At 39.4% G+C, this 17,404-nt stretch overlaps 1 protein-coding gene across 2 annotated transcripts in view; it reads left to right on the top strand.

Moving 5' to 3' along the window:
* The window catches only part of pth1r (parathyroid hormone 1 receptor), a 37,752-nt gene extending 21,651 nt beyond the window's left edge, over positions 1-16,101 (top strand). For both annotated transcript variants that reach the window (XM_031865296.1, XM_031865295.1), the window contains 11 exons: positions 3,701-3,811; positions 4,052-4,173; positions 7,827-7,921; positions 9,632-9,818; positions 10,986-11,139; positions 11,541-11,601; positions 12,505-12,571; positions 12,700-12,794; positions 13,032-13,173; positions 13,443-13,484; positions 13,572-16,101. In XM_031865296.1, coding sequence (XP_031721156.1) covers positions 3,701-3,811; positions 4,052-4,173; positions 7,827-7,921; positions 9,632-9,818; positions 10,986-11,139; positions 11,541-11,601; positions 12,505-12,571; positions 12,700-12,794; positions 13,032-13,173; positions 13,443-13,484; positions 13,572-13,934 — 1,439 coding nt within the window. In that variant the 3' untranslated portion in view covers positions 13,935-16,101. The remainder of the gene's footprint in view (positions 1-3,700; positions 3,812-4,051; positions 4,174-7,826; positions 7,922-9,631; positions 9,819-10,985; positions 11,140-11,540; positions 11,602-12,504; positions 12,572-12,699; positions 12,795-13,031; positions 13,174-13,442; positions 13,485-13,571) is intronic.
* The last annotated feature ends 1,303 nt before the right edge of the window (positions 16,102-17,404 follow it).

Raw genomic sequence — 17,404 nt, 5'->3', positions numbered from 1 at the left:
CCCACTAGTTACAGTCAGTACATTGCCTTGCGTGGTATTTTAAACTTTTCATGGTTTTGATAATCCCAAATTGGATTTCGAAAAATATGACAGAATTGCTGCCATTGAGATCTGCAGGCGCCGTACAGCCGCTTGTGTAAGATGTCATGGGCTTACATAACAACGCTGTGCTTTTTCTCAAAGCGTCTGCAATAAGATGCTAATGCAAAGCAGAGCAGTCAGTCAAACATCAGGCCTCTCTCGGGTGAAAGTCTGCTGCCCATCTGACCGCCATCGCGCTTAATCCATCCTCACACGTCAAAGTGACAAGTGGCAAGCCTGCTGTCACACTTCACAAACAACCTCCAAGCACATGTGCAGCTGTCTTTGCATTTACATAATGTTTATAGATTGAATTTGAACCATGTTATAGAAGTGTCACGCAATCTTGACGAGACTAAGGTATGAGTGGCGCACGTGTCAAATTTAAATAATGTAATGATCAGTAAAGAAAAGTGACGGATTAATCGATAATATAAATAATAATTAGTTGCAAGTTTCCTTTATACTCTTTCATTAGCATGTTTCTCAACCAGCAAAGGTAGGATGTTTACACTGATTCTGGACTCTAATATTCCCATCAGGAACGTCTGACTGGGATTCTGTGAAAGGCTTGAGGGGCTGTATTGGGGATACATTAGCATCAGAGCTGACCTGCATACCGGATGCTGCTGGCACACAACGGAACGTGACTCATCCTGTATGTGAGGGCAGTTTTCTGACCTCTTTTGGAAGGTTGCACATGTGTGTTCAATCACATAACAGTTGAAGGAATTAAGATATTACCTTAATAAAGAAAAAAAAGAGTCCCCTATGTGGTTGTTGTATGCCTGGATAAGCACATATGTGCTCATTAAACAAGCTTGATTTGAGTTTTTTCTTTTACTTAATGACACGTGAATTACTTTGACTTCAGTTCATTTCACCCTGATTTGAACTTGAGCATCTCATCTGGTTCTTTCTTTCTAATTATGTAATGTAGAAATCATTTTAAATCGGGGTAGTTGTTTGTCTGAGATGCTGATTAAAACGTAGGAGGCTTTCAAGATTTGAGATAAAGTTCAAGGAAAGCATTACTTGTGCTTGCTAGTGACCTATGTAAGCCTTTTCCTTGAAGTGGTCATTAGGACTTGGACAGAATTCCTTCCTGTGATTTTTTCAAAACATTATTTTTTTTTCTTCTTCTTGTATTGTGGTGCGACCTTGATTGTGTGGGTTGAGGGAAACTCAGAGAATAGCAGCTAGTCTGCATTTTTCTGACTTTTTTGGCTTTTACATCTGTATTTGTCTTGCCTGTGTCCTGCCTGACCACCCCCAGAGTTTTTTAATTTTTTTTTCCGGCAGTGTAAACTTGTGGTTTTCTGAACTATTATAGGAGCTGTGGAGTAATGACTATTTTAAAACGCTAGTGTGAAACGTAGGATTGACGTTGAGGAATGAATCGATCGTGCAATTCCAAATTGAGAAAGGATTAGATTCTCTGTGAGCAGTTTTGATTGTATTTCAATATTTTATATATTTATTTTTTATTTCTCATTTGTGCTTTAAATACACAAAAGTCTCCATTACGTGGCTGAGACAAGGTTTTCATTGAGGGAAACACTGAGGTTTGCCTGGAGAGGACAGTGGAGGGATGTGGGTTCAATGCCCCAGACCTTGCAGTGTGTGAAAATAGCTCAGCCTTCAAGCTTGTGGTCTGGGTGAAGAATAACATCGGCAATCATTATAAAAGGTTGCATGTATCAGGAGAAAGTGCAATATGGGTGTTTTGACATCTGTAGGTCAGAATCAAATGAGTCGGGGGGGGGGGAAAGAAAACCATACGGAAAACCTCAGTGACATCACTCATACCAAAGTCCTCCCATGGTCACATTTATATTTAAATCGTGGTCACGAAACTTACGGGAAATTATATATGCGCGTGTGTGTGTGTGTGTGCTGTGTTTAATTCAAACCTGTTAGTAGGTGGTCCTATGGTAATAAAACCTATGGCAGAAATGAACAGCAATTCTACTTTTACTCCCAGTGTGTGTGGTCAGTGTGATTTTCAAAACGAAACGCCAACCAGAGATCTGTATGTATCAGTCAGCTCAACTCAGTCTGCTCTTTAATTTTGCGCTCCAAGTGACAGGCAAATAAAAAGCATGTCGTCATTGCTTCAGATGTTTCTCTGTAAGTGTGATTACAGGAATGAGAAAAATAATGGCTCTACTGCAAACAGAGGATAGATTTAGTTTTATCCATAGCTACTTATTTGTGGTCAAAGTGGGGCAGATGTTTTCAATAATACAACATAAATGCCAAGCCATAAGGGAGGCTTTTGCCAGGAATTTGTGGGGAAAGGGACTTTGCTCCCACTATCAGAGGGCTAAAGTCCACGATTTGACTGATAATTATGGGGCTATACACTTGGAAATGGCTTTTCCCCCCCCTCTGAACCTGCAGCTTTTTATATTAACTAATTTATATTGCTGCCAGGTTTCATGTTGTGCATTCTCTTTGAAAATGAGAAAATACTGAGAAGATTCCTGGACAACTTTTTGAATGCCAAATGTTTAAATGTTCCTCACCAGTTCTCAAATATGTGCAACTCATTAGATCAGCCAGGCCTGCAATTAAAACAGAACTGTGTGAAGTGTAATTATAGGTAGTAATGATGGTTCATTTATTTTGAATTGGTTTGCCTGCAACTGCATTAAGAAACGCAAAAAATGATAAGCGATGAGATCTTCTACAAGACATATAATAATTATGTTATAAGTATTGTTATTATTATTACAGCCATTTTATGTCTTTATTAGATAGTGACAGTAGAGCGATGACAGAAAATTAGCCCGATCACCACTCTACACATGACATTTCTTGCATTGCTGGACATCCTGGGAGAGAGAGATCTCTCCTCTCCCTGAGATTTCTTCCTTTTTTTGGGCGGGGTGGAGGGAGTTTTTCCTTGTCAGATGTTATTGTTATCCGATAATGTTGAACATTGATCAAAGGTTGCAGTTGTTTAACCAAGCAAAAATGGAAAACGTGTTTTCTTTCCAGCGTCTCAAATGTTAAGATTTGCTGTTTTTATGGGTTGTATACTATTTCAAAATGGAATATTCTAGGGGTTTGTGATCTAGGTCAGACAAAACACAACATTAGAGAATTGTGTGAAATGTGCATTTTCATAATTGTTTTTGACATGGTTTACAGTACAACAATCAACCAATTAATAATGGAAAAACTATAATTAAATCAATATTTTATATCTGCATTCCCAACTAATGCAGGTCAAAAACGAACTCAGGATACAGAGGGGAAAATACATTATTTAACGAAGAGCTTGTATTTTGCCATAATAGGATACAACTTGTTATCTGCATGCAGGGAATTCCATGACTGCAATTAGAAGGCAATAGATGGGGTGTTTGTTCTCTGGGTGAAACCATGTTTTCCTTTAACACAACAAAAAAAGGTCTCATTTAGAGTCAGACTTCCCACAAATTCCAAGGCTGTTCTGCAGTGCCAGTGTACATACTGTGTAACAACAGAATCCTTGAAAGAATACAACAGTACTGCTCTTGTAAATGCCTACAGCCATGTAATGCTAGAGCCGAGGGAGAACAGCACTCTGTGGCTCTATTTTTAAAAGTCAGCGCTGCTTTTGTGTCCGCAGATGGTTTCTGCTCACCAGAGTGGGATGGCATTGTTTGTTGGCCTGAAGGGCCTCCGGGAAAGCTTGTATCAACGGCCTGTCCAGAGTATATCCATGACTTCAACCATAAAGGTAAGACTGGCCCTGAAGACAGACAGCAATGGAAGCCCTGAAGCTCATTTTCAGCTGGTGAAAGAAGACCAGGCCTCGGGGGCTACTGTATGCTGTACAAGCTTAACTTGGCCTCTTTTGCATTTCTACAATTATGCAGGTCCTATTAAGAAGCAAGCTGGGGATGAGTAATTGACTGTGTTGGGGAAACAACTGGCAAAATCCTGTAATTAAAAGTAGCGTTTTCTGTTTGATGTCTAGGACTAGCATACCGTCGGTGTGACAACAATGGAACATGGGAGCTGGTTACAGCCAACAAGACATGGGCTAATTATAATGAATGTGCAAAATTCCTCTACCATTACAACCACAGCCATGAAAAGGTGAGATCCGTCTCTTCGCCATGTACATGCTCACAGTGCATTCCTCAACAAGAGCCTTTGCGAACGCATCAGTGAATTGACATGGTATATTGCAGCCTTTTAGGCAGCTGTTGCACCATTTTGCAATTGCAATCCCTTTTTAAGTGTACAACACGCTGTCGACATGCCTTCTCCGTAGTGTACACTGCTAATAAAATGTAATCATATTTAATGAAATGTCGAGATCGTGACAGCGAGATAATGACAGCATGGCAATGTGATTGCTCTGTGGTAATGTGAGGGTGCAATTCACTAAATGTATGTTCAAATATACAATGAAAGCAGTGTCACATTAGTCGTGATTGCAAAATTGCTAAACTTCCCAGAAAGCATCCCATTCAGAAAAATCCAAGAACTAAGCGATCATTACTTCGCAGCAACCAGACAGTGATAAAAAGAAATTTAGACCCATGGTCTCCACGTACTTATGTCATGTTGCTTTCCTGGTGATGATGTAATCAAAAGCGATAATTAGTGTATCATTGCTATTTGAGGCTATCAGTATGCTAAGCTATGTAGCACACCTTTAAATATGCATCTTTTTTTTTCTTTTATTTTTTAATCGTCTAAAATCTTGTAAATGTGATAGATTTGTAAGCACGATATTGCAGAAGGATAATTACTGCTGAACATTACACCCATGCAGTATGTGTTGCTGATTTTGAAACCTGGCTGAATGAGAGAAAATCCTTTCAGCCAGGTTTCAAAATCAAAGTATCACTTTGGTCAGGGACGGATGATTGGCGATTATCAGCTCACAGCTGGCGGTCCAACTCATCCCAGAAGTCCTCAAGGTGTTTGATAGTGAGAGGTCAGCATTCTGTGCAGACCAATCTAGTTCGTTTACACCAAACTCCGGCAGCCATTTCTTTCAGGACCTCACTTTCACCACATTTTCACATTGAAACTGGAAAAGCCTTCCACAAAGGCTACTAAAATGAAAGTGCACTTTGGTAGCAGACCGACGTTCTTTGGTACTTGCTGTCACAATTTCCCAAGGTTGATTGGTGGGTTATGAGATCACCTGTGGTGCAGGTCCCCTAATCACGAATTGAGAGCAGCTTGGTGCATTTCCCCTCTTGGCCATTCAGAGTGTGACAACGCTTTTCTGTAAGGCTTAAGAGAAGTGGGGAACCGAACCGCGCACCTAGGGCATTCTGATCCTTCCTTGATGTAATGCAAACCTCATTTCAGCAGATAGTGCCAGACAGAAAATCTGGTCGGTAGAGCCTTTTGAGACTTCTTTGCCCTCTTACCTTTTGCGATTGAGGATGATTTTGAGCATTGTGAAACCTGGCTGGAATGAAAATAAAAAAAACTTTCAACCAGGTTAGCTGCTTCAGCGCAGATCTTAGTCATATCTGGGCAGGAGTTTGTGCTTTCCTAACGGTAACCTAATGCCCGCAGGTATTTTCATTGAAGCCCTTGCATATTTCCTTATTATTGAAGAGCCATCTTATAATTGAAGACGCTTTTTCCAATATTATTTATTATTATTCAGGAGTTTCTTCATTGGGAAGATTTGTTTCCCCAAGTAAATATTTCTGGAATGTGAAGTGGTTCTTAGATTTCTTACCGATCAGCTGCAATCTGGGGAATCGGCGACGCAGCATGATTTCCATTCACCAAAGCCAAACAATTAAAAAATGGCTGCAGAATAGGCACAAGCACATACTTTCAGCTGTGTGGTGCGTTTGTATTTCCGGCTCCATTCTTGAATAGTCCGAGGCTAGCCATGTAAAAAACAGTTGTTGCATTATTTCAGTGGCAGAGCTAATATGGGGATGGTTTTTGTACCTGTCCCATTAGTAACCATTGATTATGCTATAATAACAAACTGATGTTTGTACATTACACACAAGCAGAAATCTGCTTCACACACAGCTTCAACCCAACATAAATACAGCAGCAGCATATAGAGTGCTGCAGGAATGACGTGTTTTTGTAGGCCAACCCTGGAAGTTAGCATCACACTGGTTCCCTCGACAAAAAGTCAACAGGATTTTAGAATTGTATTATTGCAGAAAGTGAGCTCTGTGGCAAGTTGAAGCAAAAGTAAAAAACCTGAAAGCGTTTTCAAAGAAGAAAATGTCTCACAAGACACTAAAGAAATACATCCCACAGTGTGCACTATATTGACCGAGATAGCTGATCTCTCCTGCTGTGGAGCCGTGCTGGCTGGGCCCACATGTAGCAGGATAATAGTAATATACTATCAGCTAATCTGAAAAATACAACCGTACACCTTCTGAATTCAATAAGAAAGGTGAAAAACGACTAGAAAGGGAAAAAATAGCACTTTGCCATTAATGTGTATATACACGTGTGAGATTTTCTATAAAATTGCTCGGTAATGATGCTGACATGGCTTTTTAAGGAATTTTTATGGTATATATATATGGTAAAACATTCTATAGCCTTTTAAATGGATAATGTGTATTATTATATTACATGCTAGTGTTAAGTGACCCTTCAGTTTGTTGCTAGTGGCTACAAAATATGTAGCACTTTGCCATTAGGGGACATAAGTCACTCATTGATTAAAAAAAACATTGATTTGATTTTTACAATTTTTTTCTATGAAACGATACAAACATTAGTTGGCCCACATACATTTTCCTCTCTTGAATGTGGTGCAGAGGATGTGGGCATAACCTCATCATGGCGCCCTGCAGTTTCTTTCTGGCTGCAGATGTTTATGTTGATGGGTTCCCGAGGGAGCGGTTGCAGCAGTTGATGACAAATGCATATGCACGAATGAAAGCCCCATACAGCACAACTGCCATACCGCAGACCACCACCACAACTTAGACACCCGTGTTTTGGCACAGCGTCCTGATGCTAAATGATAACAGCAGTGGAGTATCTGGTTACATCACAAGGGGCTCTTGGCCCCTTCCAGCATGTTGACGCACAGAAGGTCTGGTTAGTGGCCCTCTTACAGCGTCTCCTGGCTGCCAGCTCACTGCTGGAAGATCAAACTGCCCCACCCAGCTCTCAGCTCCGCCACCCATGTCAAAAACCGTTTCCATCAGTCACGTCTGGGTGCTTGAGACGTTTCTGTCGCCAGGTGGCAATGCATTTTTAAACATACTGAAGTTAACACATTTTGAAGTTCAGTTTTTTCGATATAGTGGGAATGTTGTGAAAACACGCTGTTTGTAGAAAAATCACTTGCCTTAAGTAATGCGGTCACTAAAATGTTGAACTTGCTGTGATATCATTAAGCATCAAGAAAAAGACTGAAGCTTACGTGTGTTTAACCAAGTCGTGTAACATTATATAAAAAAACAATGTTAGTTTTCCAAATTGTCACTAAAACTAAATAAAAACCTGGTATGAATGTAACTTTCCAACAGTGGGAGATAAATATAAATTTGTTTTTTTAAGAAAAGATGATATAATGTGTACTGACTGAATGTTGACATTTCATTGGTGTGACTGAGGCCTCTTGAACCTTATAGTTCATGAGCATACAAATATAGATTATGTGTCTTTCCACTGTTTGATGCTCACAGCTATCCTATTATATAATATCACTAACTATTTCTTCTCATAAATATGGAAACCTTTTATTCATGTTGCTATTCTAACATATTGCCCTCTACCAACAGGATGTCTTTCACCGCCTGTATCTCATCTACACAGTCGGTTACTCCATCTCTCTGGGATCCCTCATGGTGGCTGTCGTCATCTTGGGATATTTCCGGTGAGTCTTATGTTGTCTTTTGAATTTTTCCAATCAATCGTTTCAACCACAGATGCTCCCAAGAGAGGGATTTAGATGCAGAGTCGGAAAATAAAGGTTAGATCAATTACAGCAGAGACTACAACGGAGTGTAAAGGTTCACTGGCATGTTGGCACAGTAAAGACCAAATTCTTACCGTGCTATCAGTTGCAAACATACCGTGTAGACTTAATGCCTTTCATCATGAAACCATGCAATTCTCAGTAGCTGTATAAGCATGCAATGCAGTGTGTTTTCTGTCACGGCAACAAAATGAAGCATGCAAGCTCTATCAAACATAACCTTTGGCTTTTACTTTGACTTTTAACAGACTATGATATGTTCACCTTTTGAGAAGGAGTCTGCCTCCGGGCTTGCAGTAATGCATGTTCCGTTGTCTGACATTTAGATTCTTTGCTGATTTCATGCTGATTTAAGGTTCCGATGACAAACAACCAAAGCTTGGATATTGATTTTGTTATTCTACCAAGCTCACAGAGATTAAAGTTTCCCAGTGACACAAGATAAAAGACGTTTTTAAAAAGATGTGGAGAATTAGAAACAGCTTTGCTTCTCCTCCTGCAGGAATGTTGATGATTAAGGGATTTACCACAGATGCTTAATCTGCCTATAGCTTACCTTAGTGGCAACAGTGTTCCCCCAAAGAAAACACCTTAACAATGTTGACTTCATTTTTTTTTTCACAGCTGATTAATTCTTGGCACATTTGTCATTATTTGCTTATTTTGTTGAGCATGCAGAGTATCAGGAATCGATGTGTAGACACTGTTTACCAATGTTCCCAGAAACTTGATTTGACAAACAGGCAGGCAGGCAGTCAAGACAGCTTTAGGAACGCTCCCAACTGGCACCAGAAAAATCTATGGGCCAAATGAGTTTAATAAGTTATCCCAGGGGCCCATCTGACATTCTGGCTCTGTGCTCCAGAGCACTCCAGCCATGTCTCCCCTTCAACATGTCAGCTTTTAGACATGCGAGCTCATAAATGTTTTCCAGGGAGAGAAAAGGGATATTTCACATTAGCAGTTGTGTTCAGAATCTTTCACCAGGGAAATGTACGCCTTTTTAAATCAATAGTTCTCTACGGGTTGCTTGTCGATTATTCAGCTCATTAATGAGGCTTGAGAATAAATCGGTAATGCTGAACAGCAGAGAAATAATTATAAAAATATCAGACTTTTTTACATTTCAAGTTGACTTTTGGAATGTATTAATGTTTTATGAATTTCCAGTATTAGTATTCAGTGACTTTTTTTTTTTTTTTTTTTTTTTTTTTTTATCCGGCAACCTGATTCCAGTACTGGAGCACCACCTCAAAGGCCCACTCAGTAAACACTCAGACAGGATGTTTTGGAAGAGCTTTTGACAGATAAACTTGTGCTTGTCTGGAAGTAAATTTGCATGCTTTTCTCAACACATGCTTGCAATTTAGTTTTTACAGCTCACTTGGAGCCGAGCAATTCAATATTTGTGCGTTTCAAGCCTCGTAATCTCAAGAATGTGTTAGTCAGCTGGCTCTAATTAAGATGAGTTTTTTGTGTGTGTGTGTGTGTGTAAGTGTGAAATAACTTACACACTTACACTAAGGTATGCCAGCCCGCACACACACACACACGATTCTCAACGGCTCTATGTTTTGACCTTTCCGCTCTTGTTGGTCTTTTTCCCAGGCGGTTGCACTGTACCAGGAACTACATCCACATGCACCTCTTTGTGTCTTACATGTTAAGAGCTATCAGTATTTTTGTGAAAGATGTTGTGCTCTACTCTGGATCGGCCTTGGAAAACATGGAGAGAGTCACAGTGGAAGACCTCAAGTCCATCACTGAGGCTCCGCCATCCAACAAAACACAGTTCGTAAGTACACAAACACAGCGCACTCTGTTCTTGAAGAAATAAAATGAAAAGGAAAAACACTCACTGAACTTTGACTCAAAGAGGTTTAACGCTATAACAAGCAACAAGACACATATAGAATGTTTTTCTTATGTAACATTATGGTAGGATTATTGTATATAGCGAATCAAATATTTTCTGTCATAACAGGAATAATCATTGTCTGATTGCATTACATGCACAGATAATTTGATTATTTTGGTGTTAAAAGTTTTGCTTCCAAAGAGGAAGTGGTATTTTTGGGAAGTCTCTCCTGCTTTTCCAGAGCTGGAGCAAATGCCAAGCTTTTACTAGGTCAGTGCTTGGCGCTCCCTTTCAGAGTGAAGTTTAAAAAAATGGGGAAAGACGGGCTACTTTTCATGCATGCTTTAAAATGCAAACAAACAATTTGCGCAATTTATGTAGTGGACACTGATCCTGTGGCTCTCCAAATTGAGTTACTGGATTAAAACGGTATCGTTAAAGTAGGTAACATATGGCACAATGAAGGAACATTATAGGATGTTTGTGCTTTTACATATTGAATACTGTCGGGTGTGTAGCAAATACGACCCAGAGACTAATTAATATAGAACATGTTTCTACACTTTTTCGCTTTACCTGATGTATCAATAAAAACAAAGCCTCTGTAAATTGTTGTGAAAATATTAACAGTTTTTGGTGCTAAAATTTGATTTTGAATTACTTTTCATTAGCAAAACTCATTTAATTTCTGACTTTGACTAGTCATAAATTTGATCAATCTACGCATCTGTCTTTTATGTCTTGGTTTATTATAGCTGGTCCACAGCACAGAGTTTGCAACAAAGCTTCATATATATATATATATATATATATATAGTACAAATTAGTATAAATATTGCAAATTAATATAGCTTAAACTCAGGTAAGCATGTCAGTACAATAATAGTCCTTACACAGGCTATGTTCAAACTCGGCAAGAAAATGCTTCTTACATCCAACACAATCTGTCCCTCATTTGTAGCAATGCTATTTTTAATTCGACACAGATCACGTCCCAGCCAAGGATCGTACCGTCAACCTCTCTCATCATGACGGACTGTATTCTATTCATGTATTTCAAAATACTTTTTTTCAGCATGTGTCTTGTCTGTTGTCCGTGTATAGATCGGCTGCAAGGTGGTCGTGACCTTGTTTTTGTACTTTCTGGCGACCAATTACTACTGGATCCTGGTGGAGGGTCTGTACCTTCACAGCCTCATCTTCATGACCTTCTTCTCAGACAGAAAGTATCTGTGGGGATTTACTCTGATTGGATGGGGTGAGTTCTGCTTCATGTACATTCTACCTTGAAAGTGATTACATTATGATTAGAGGAATCATCATGAAAATTAAACCATTAAATATGTAAGGTGCTTCATTTTAATTAGTCATTTTCTGGAGAGAAAAAAAAGAGAAAACATGGGAGCAGCTGTCCCTGATATTGTATTAATAAGGTGAGGACAATGGAAAATGACTCGTGTGTAAAAACACTGCATGAATATGGGCTTTACAGTTCCTGCATTGTACACACTGTGCGTATAAGTTACGTAAGCACAGCGCATACAATGTGGATGCTGTGCGACCCAGGCTCTACTCGTATGAGGAAATTATGGAGTCATTTACAGTATTTTGTATAATCGAGATGGCTATAACTTGAATATGTTTTTTTCTCTTTTTCAGGAGTGCCAGCTATGGTTGTGACAGTTTGGGCAACAATGAGAGCCACATTTGCAGACACAGAGTAAGTGATCTGCATGAATAATACAAACATTACTCTTGGTCAACTTAAATAGAGATAAAGTACATTTTTATACATTCAAAGTAGATTACATATATTATCAGATGTGGTATCTGTAGCAAGTCTCCTTCAACAAATATACATTTCACACATCACATGCTGTATGTACAGCCTGAAAATGTCAGCGTTCTTCACAATTGCTGATTACCAAACATGCCAGGAACTTTGTTCAAAGAGCTGTAGCAAAGCTTGTAGGCAGGTATGAAAGCTAAGAATAATTCAAGTGGATTCACCTTCAAAGAAAACTGCCTCTAACCAACTTGGCAGATCTTCAACCCCTTCTTACTGGCTCTATCTGTCGTCTCCACATTGGTCCTGCACCACAGTCGAACGACGAAGACCCTAGAGCTGAGAGCTTAGAACTATAAGCTGCTATCCAGAACCGGTCCAGTGGAGAGCAGCTCCATTCTACGTTATTTTCGGGCAGGAAAACAAACCAAGCATGATAGTAACCACACAGCTCCCCAGCTTTGGCTAAAAATCGAATTAATCAACAGTAGATGCCACATTGCTTAATACTGACCCACTATCAACACTTATTGCCCAAAGATCTGTGAATTCACAGCTGAAGGCCAAAAAAATATGACAAAAAGCACATGAGATGGGAGTCCTTGTTGCTACAGCCCTAGTTGATCACATGTAAGAGTTTAGGCAGAGTGTGTTTTAATACCATCTTAAAAAAGGCACAGAAAATAGATTTGTAAATCCTATCATTTCGTGCATCGATGGCATTGATCATTCGAGACACCGGTGTTGAACTGAGGGATCCTGGAGCATCGCATCTAAAGACTCGATCCTTACTTAACTCGTGCTTATCCCCATTATGTTGTTGTTTATCTACTGCAGGTGTTGGGACTTAAGTGCAGGCAATTTGAAATGGATATATCAAGTGCCTATCCTAGCGGCTATAGTGGTAAGTACATGCTGAGTGTGAAATAACAGTGCTTCACTGCACCTGTGGCATTACAGTAGCTGGATAACGCCTTATTATGTTTGCACATGCACTTACTGATATCATTATGTTTCTATTTGTGTCTTCAGGTGAATTTTATGCTATTTCTGAACATCATCAGAGTCTTGGCAACTAAACTGCGAGAAACAAATGCTGGAAGGTGTGACACAAGACAGCAGTACAGGTACTGAGTCAAACGCATTGTGCAAATGTCTCATTTTTGTTTCTGAACCTCACAAGACAAGCAGCTCCTCTTCAGTCGTGAAACATGGCCATCACAATTTCAGAGGTTACGTCTTCAGATTATTTGTTTTGTCTCAACACATGACTGGAAGCTGTTGTTTTAGCTCTGTGGTGTGCAGACGGTTTGGCAAACTGCTGTGTACTTTTTTGTTGAGATGATGAAATGTCTCTGTCACAGAAAACTGTTGAAGTCCACGTTGGTGCTGATGCCGCTCTTTGGGGTCCACTACATCATATTCCACGCCATGCCGTATACAGAGGTGTCTGGAGTTCCCTGGCTGATACAGATGCACTATGAGATGCTGTTCAACTCCTTCCAGGTAAATCTGCTGTGGCAGAAAAGCCAGAAATGCGAATTTAGCTGAGGGTTCATATTAATGTAGCCTTTTCAAATTGAACAAATCTGATGATCTGATCAGGATTTTACAAGTCCGCAGGGTTAACGTGTCTTAATCACAGAAAATACTTGCTAAAGAGGAATAAAGGGATAGCTTATGATTTAATATACCATACTAAATATTAAATTATACGGCTAAAATGTTATGTAAAGTGCACATTAAAGACAAATCTTTCTCCACTCTTTTTTCAGGGATTCTTAGTTGCAATTATATACTGCTTTTGCAATGGGGAGGTAAGATCTCAGTTTTGCATTTTACACCAAAACTCCTGCATGATATTTAAGCTCTTACATGGCTAAATAAGTTCTTTTCATTCCCAGGTGCAAGCTGAGATCAAAAAGTCCTGGAGCAGGAGGACTCTGGCCCTGGATTTCAAAAGAAAAGCTCGGAGCGGCAGCAACACTTACAGCTATGGACCAATGGTATCGCACACCAGTGTCACCAACGTCACTGCCAGAGGACCACTGGCCCTCCACCTCACCACGAGGCTGGGACCGGTGCCTGTGAACGGGCACAGGAACCTCCCCGGTTACGTAAAGAACGGCTCCGTCTCTGAGAACTCGATGCCCTCGTCAGGACAGGAGCTTCACATTCCTGATGAGGAGCATCCGGCTCACACACGGCCCTGCGAGAACGAGAAACCCTCGCCTGTGGTAGAGGAGGAGAGGGAGACAGTCATGTGACCTCCAGGCCGCCGTGTATAGGGATGAAAACTGATCATGAAACGGCCTCGGGACGGTCTGAAGGGGATGGCTGCATGCATCAACACTGCCAGTTTATTCTCCTGTGAATCAAGCCGGAACATTACCAACAGATGAGACTCGAGGCAAAAAGGGTGTATCACTTTCGTGAGCTGGGCCATCTTTACCTGAAGGATGATGACCCTCGCTATAGCAAAAACACTCTCGACTCGTTCAGCAACCACCTGCCACAGTGAATGTGTAAAAGGATGAAAACAGACTGCCGTTTCTTATTTCTTTTCCACTGCCGTAACTGTTGTTATCTTGTTTTCTGTTGACTTCTTTTTGGAAAATGTCTTGTGCCCAGCGTTTGTGCATAAATCAAACTGGGGGTTAGTTACAGTAGTTGCCAGGAACAGCCTTAATCACCATGTAAAGCCAGGTGGATTTTGAGTGCTCTTAGTGACACATGGGTGGGCAGTTGTATCAGCAAGTTATGGGTTAAAGTCAGCGTGGGTAAGTGTAGGTTTAGCTTAAACATTTTTTTTTGAGGCATCTGTTCATGCTTTCTGGCATGGTATCTCATTTGTTCTGCATTGACTTAAATCCACTTCAGTGTAAAAGGAAAGGTACTCAGGTAATTGAAGTCCTCTGTTGTTGCACACCTGTTTTTATACTTTCAAAGTAGTTTTAGCGCGGTCAACATTTCGTGTTGCTATGTATTAAGGCTGTGCTCTTTTTTTTTTTTTTCAAAATGTTGTACAGTTTCTGGTGTTTTGAAAAACCCAGTATTCATCTCTCTTAATTACAACAGATTTCGATGAGTTCAAACGAATGTTTCATATTCAAATTTTCTGTAGAGCATGATGTCAAAGCTGGAATATGTCTTTGAAGACTGTGTCTCTTTGGGTTCAGCGTTAGTTGAGGTAATAAGAACTGAATGGAAATATGACAAAGATGGTAACATACATTCCCACGCAGTTTTCAAAGGACGAGACCGCATTTAAAAACACACAAGGTGCAAGAAACAGTCATGTATTCCAGAGGAATGTCAATGAAATGAGCATTCCTCAAATATCTCATATTCAGCTGGAATTGAAAGAGTGACGTTTGTTTATGACAGAAACCCCAGAAATGAATAAGTCATTTTTACAGATGGTTCAGTGTTATGCTGCTTTTTTACATGTGTATACAAGTCACAATGTTTACAAAGATCAGAAATACATTCTAATTGTGAGCTAATAGTGTTCATGTGTATGAATATGTTACAAAACTGTTTCAATGTTGTTGTTGTTGTTTGTTTACGGAATGTTTGCAATATTTGGTTATGTATATAGTCCGAAACAAAACAGGTAAATATATTTACAGATGAGGGAGGGCATTCAAACTGGCATTTAATGAATCATTCCACAATATATTTTAAACTCTGTATCTTCTGATTTACCTTTTGGTTCTGACCAATATGTCTGATGTCTCACATTAATATCAACATGTGACCAAAACCAATATTTGCTCTTATACGAAGAATTCCTTTACGTTACACCATTTGATGGTAAGCTTTCTTTATCCCTGCTGCTGTTGTGTTCTTTTGGTGACTTCACACTGATGGAATCAAGCTCCCAATTTATTTTCATAGCCGCTATTTATTGCATCTCTCACAACTCTGTTTAATTCAATCTGGCTTTCCACTAATTGCCCCTTGGGAAGTAAACATTATGTTCCTTTTGTTTGAGAAAGATGCGGCTGGTGTCAGAGCATGAAAATATTCCATTAAAAAAAAAAAACATAAAAAATTATATCTGAGCACTTTAATACCCTATAATACAGTATTTCTTTCTGATTGTATCATGTAAAATGATTGTGTTTTGGAATTAAGTGTACAATAAGGCCAATAATCATAGAGCTAATGTTGTAATTCGATGTTTTTAAATACCTCTCATGGAAGTATAAAATGTGTGTGGTTGTCTTTTATTTATCTCGAGATGTACTCCGTGGAGTCAGCATTGGTGTTCATGCTTCATAGTATGTGAGCAGTGTTTGCTAAGATTCTCATCACTCTATAGTGATTTAGGTACGTTGTAGATATATACGTGTAAACTTGGAATAAATGTTTTCTGGTCTCTAATGTTCATCAGTGAATTGTGAATAAATCTGTAATTTTACTGTACTCTGATACTCTTGCAACTTTCATTCTTTCATTCTTAAGTAGACAAATTACACATTTTGATATATACATGCATTTTGTTTATTTCAAATATAATATACAAATTTAATTTTAGAAAAAAATGTGCAAAATGCTGGAAGTGAAAAATATGAATGAATCTTTTTCGATGTTTGTCCGTGGAAGGCAGAGTTCACTTTTGAGCTTTCTTGGCTCCCCCTTTAGCCCCTGCTTTGCCTCCTTTATCTCCTTTGTTTCCTTTGTCCCCTTTGTCCCCTTTGTCACCCTTCTCTCCAGATGTCTTCCCTTTCCCTTCACCAGCTCCTTTTTCACCCTTCTTTGTTGGCGTGTCCTTTTCATCTCCTTTTCCTTGTTTGGCACCCTTGCCCTCTTTCTTGCCCTCCTTGGTCTTCTTCTCTCCTTTATCAGCACCCACTTTACCAGAGACTGTTGTCACCTCTTCTTTCGCTTCTACCTTTGCAGCTGCAGGGAAACAAGAAATAAAAAATGTTTTAAAATAAAAGGCAGAGGTTTCATGGCAGCAACAGGTATCATCAAGGTCCTCATGTGCTAATTGGAAGAGAGAATTTAATCCAGAAGAATGTCGGGCTAAGTAGGTTGCATGTAATGATAAAAGCACATCTGCCTCTATCCGTACTAATAAGCATGGTCTATTGATTTTTTTAATGGGATTGTTTGATGTGTTTTCTGGGTGAGAATTGGAGATCAAAAGGATGTACCCAGCTAACAAAGTTAGTGAGGATGACTATCTGGAAGGGACAAGATTGAGATTGGAAAGGTACATTTAAGAAAAACTAAATTAATATTAACAATAGACTCCTCTGGACTTAAAGAAGTAGTTTGACATTAAGTTGTTTTCTTATTGAGAGTAAGATGAGAAGAGAGGTATTACTTTCATGTCAGTATGGTATATATGAAGCTACACCTCTAGCAGATGAGAGCTTAGCCTAAATAGTTTAAATGGGAAAACAGCAACTCTTGCTCTGTCCAAAAGTAACAAAATCAGCCTAACAATGCGTTAAAGGCTTATTCACATGTGTTACATCCTATTTGATTATTTGGTAGAAAAGTGTCAAGATGACGAGTCGCAGTATCAAGGGAATTATAGCGCAGCACATAACTTCCATAACTTCCTGTAAAACTGCAATTGGTGTTTTTTACACTTTGTTTCTTTGTTCTTTTTAAATGAACGAGCCACAACACGTTAGTGAGCTTTTCAGATGCTGGTTGGTAGATTGTGTTACCTTTGGTCAGAGCAAGGCTATAGCTTCCAGTCCTGTTTCCAGTCTTT

Source organism: Anarrhichthys ocellatus, unplaced genomic scaffold (assembly GCF_004355925.1).
Source record: "Anarrhichthys ocellatus isolate YVR2014 unplaced genomic scaffold, GSC_Weel_1.0 scaffold32, whole genome shotgun sequence".
In the NCBI taxonomy this organism is placed as follows: domain Eukaryota; kingdom Metazoa; phylum Chordata; class Actinopteri; order Perciformes; family Anarhichadidae; genus Anarrhichthys; species Anarrhichthys ocellatus.
The sequence above is the reverse complement of the archived record's forward strand: the minus strand, read 5'-3'. Positions and strand labels throughout refer to the sequence as shown.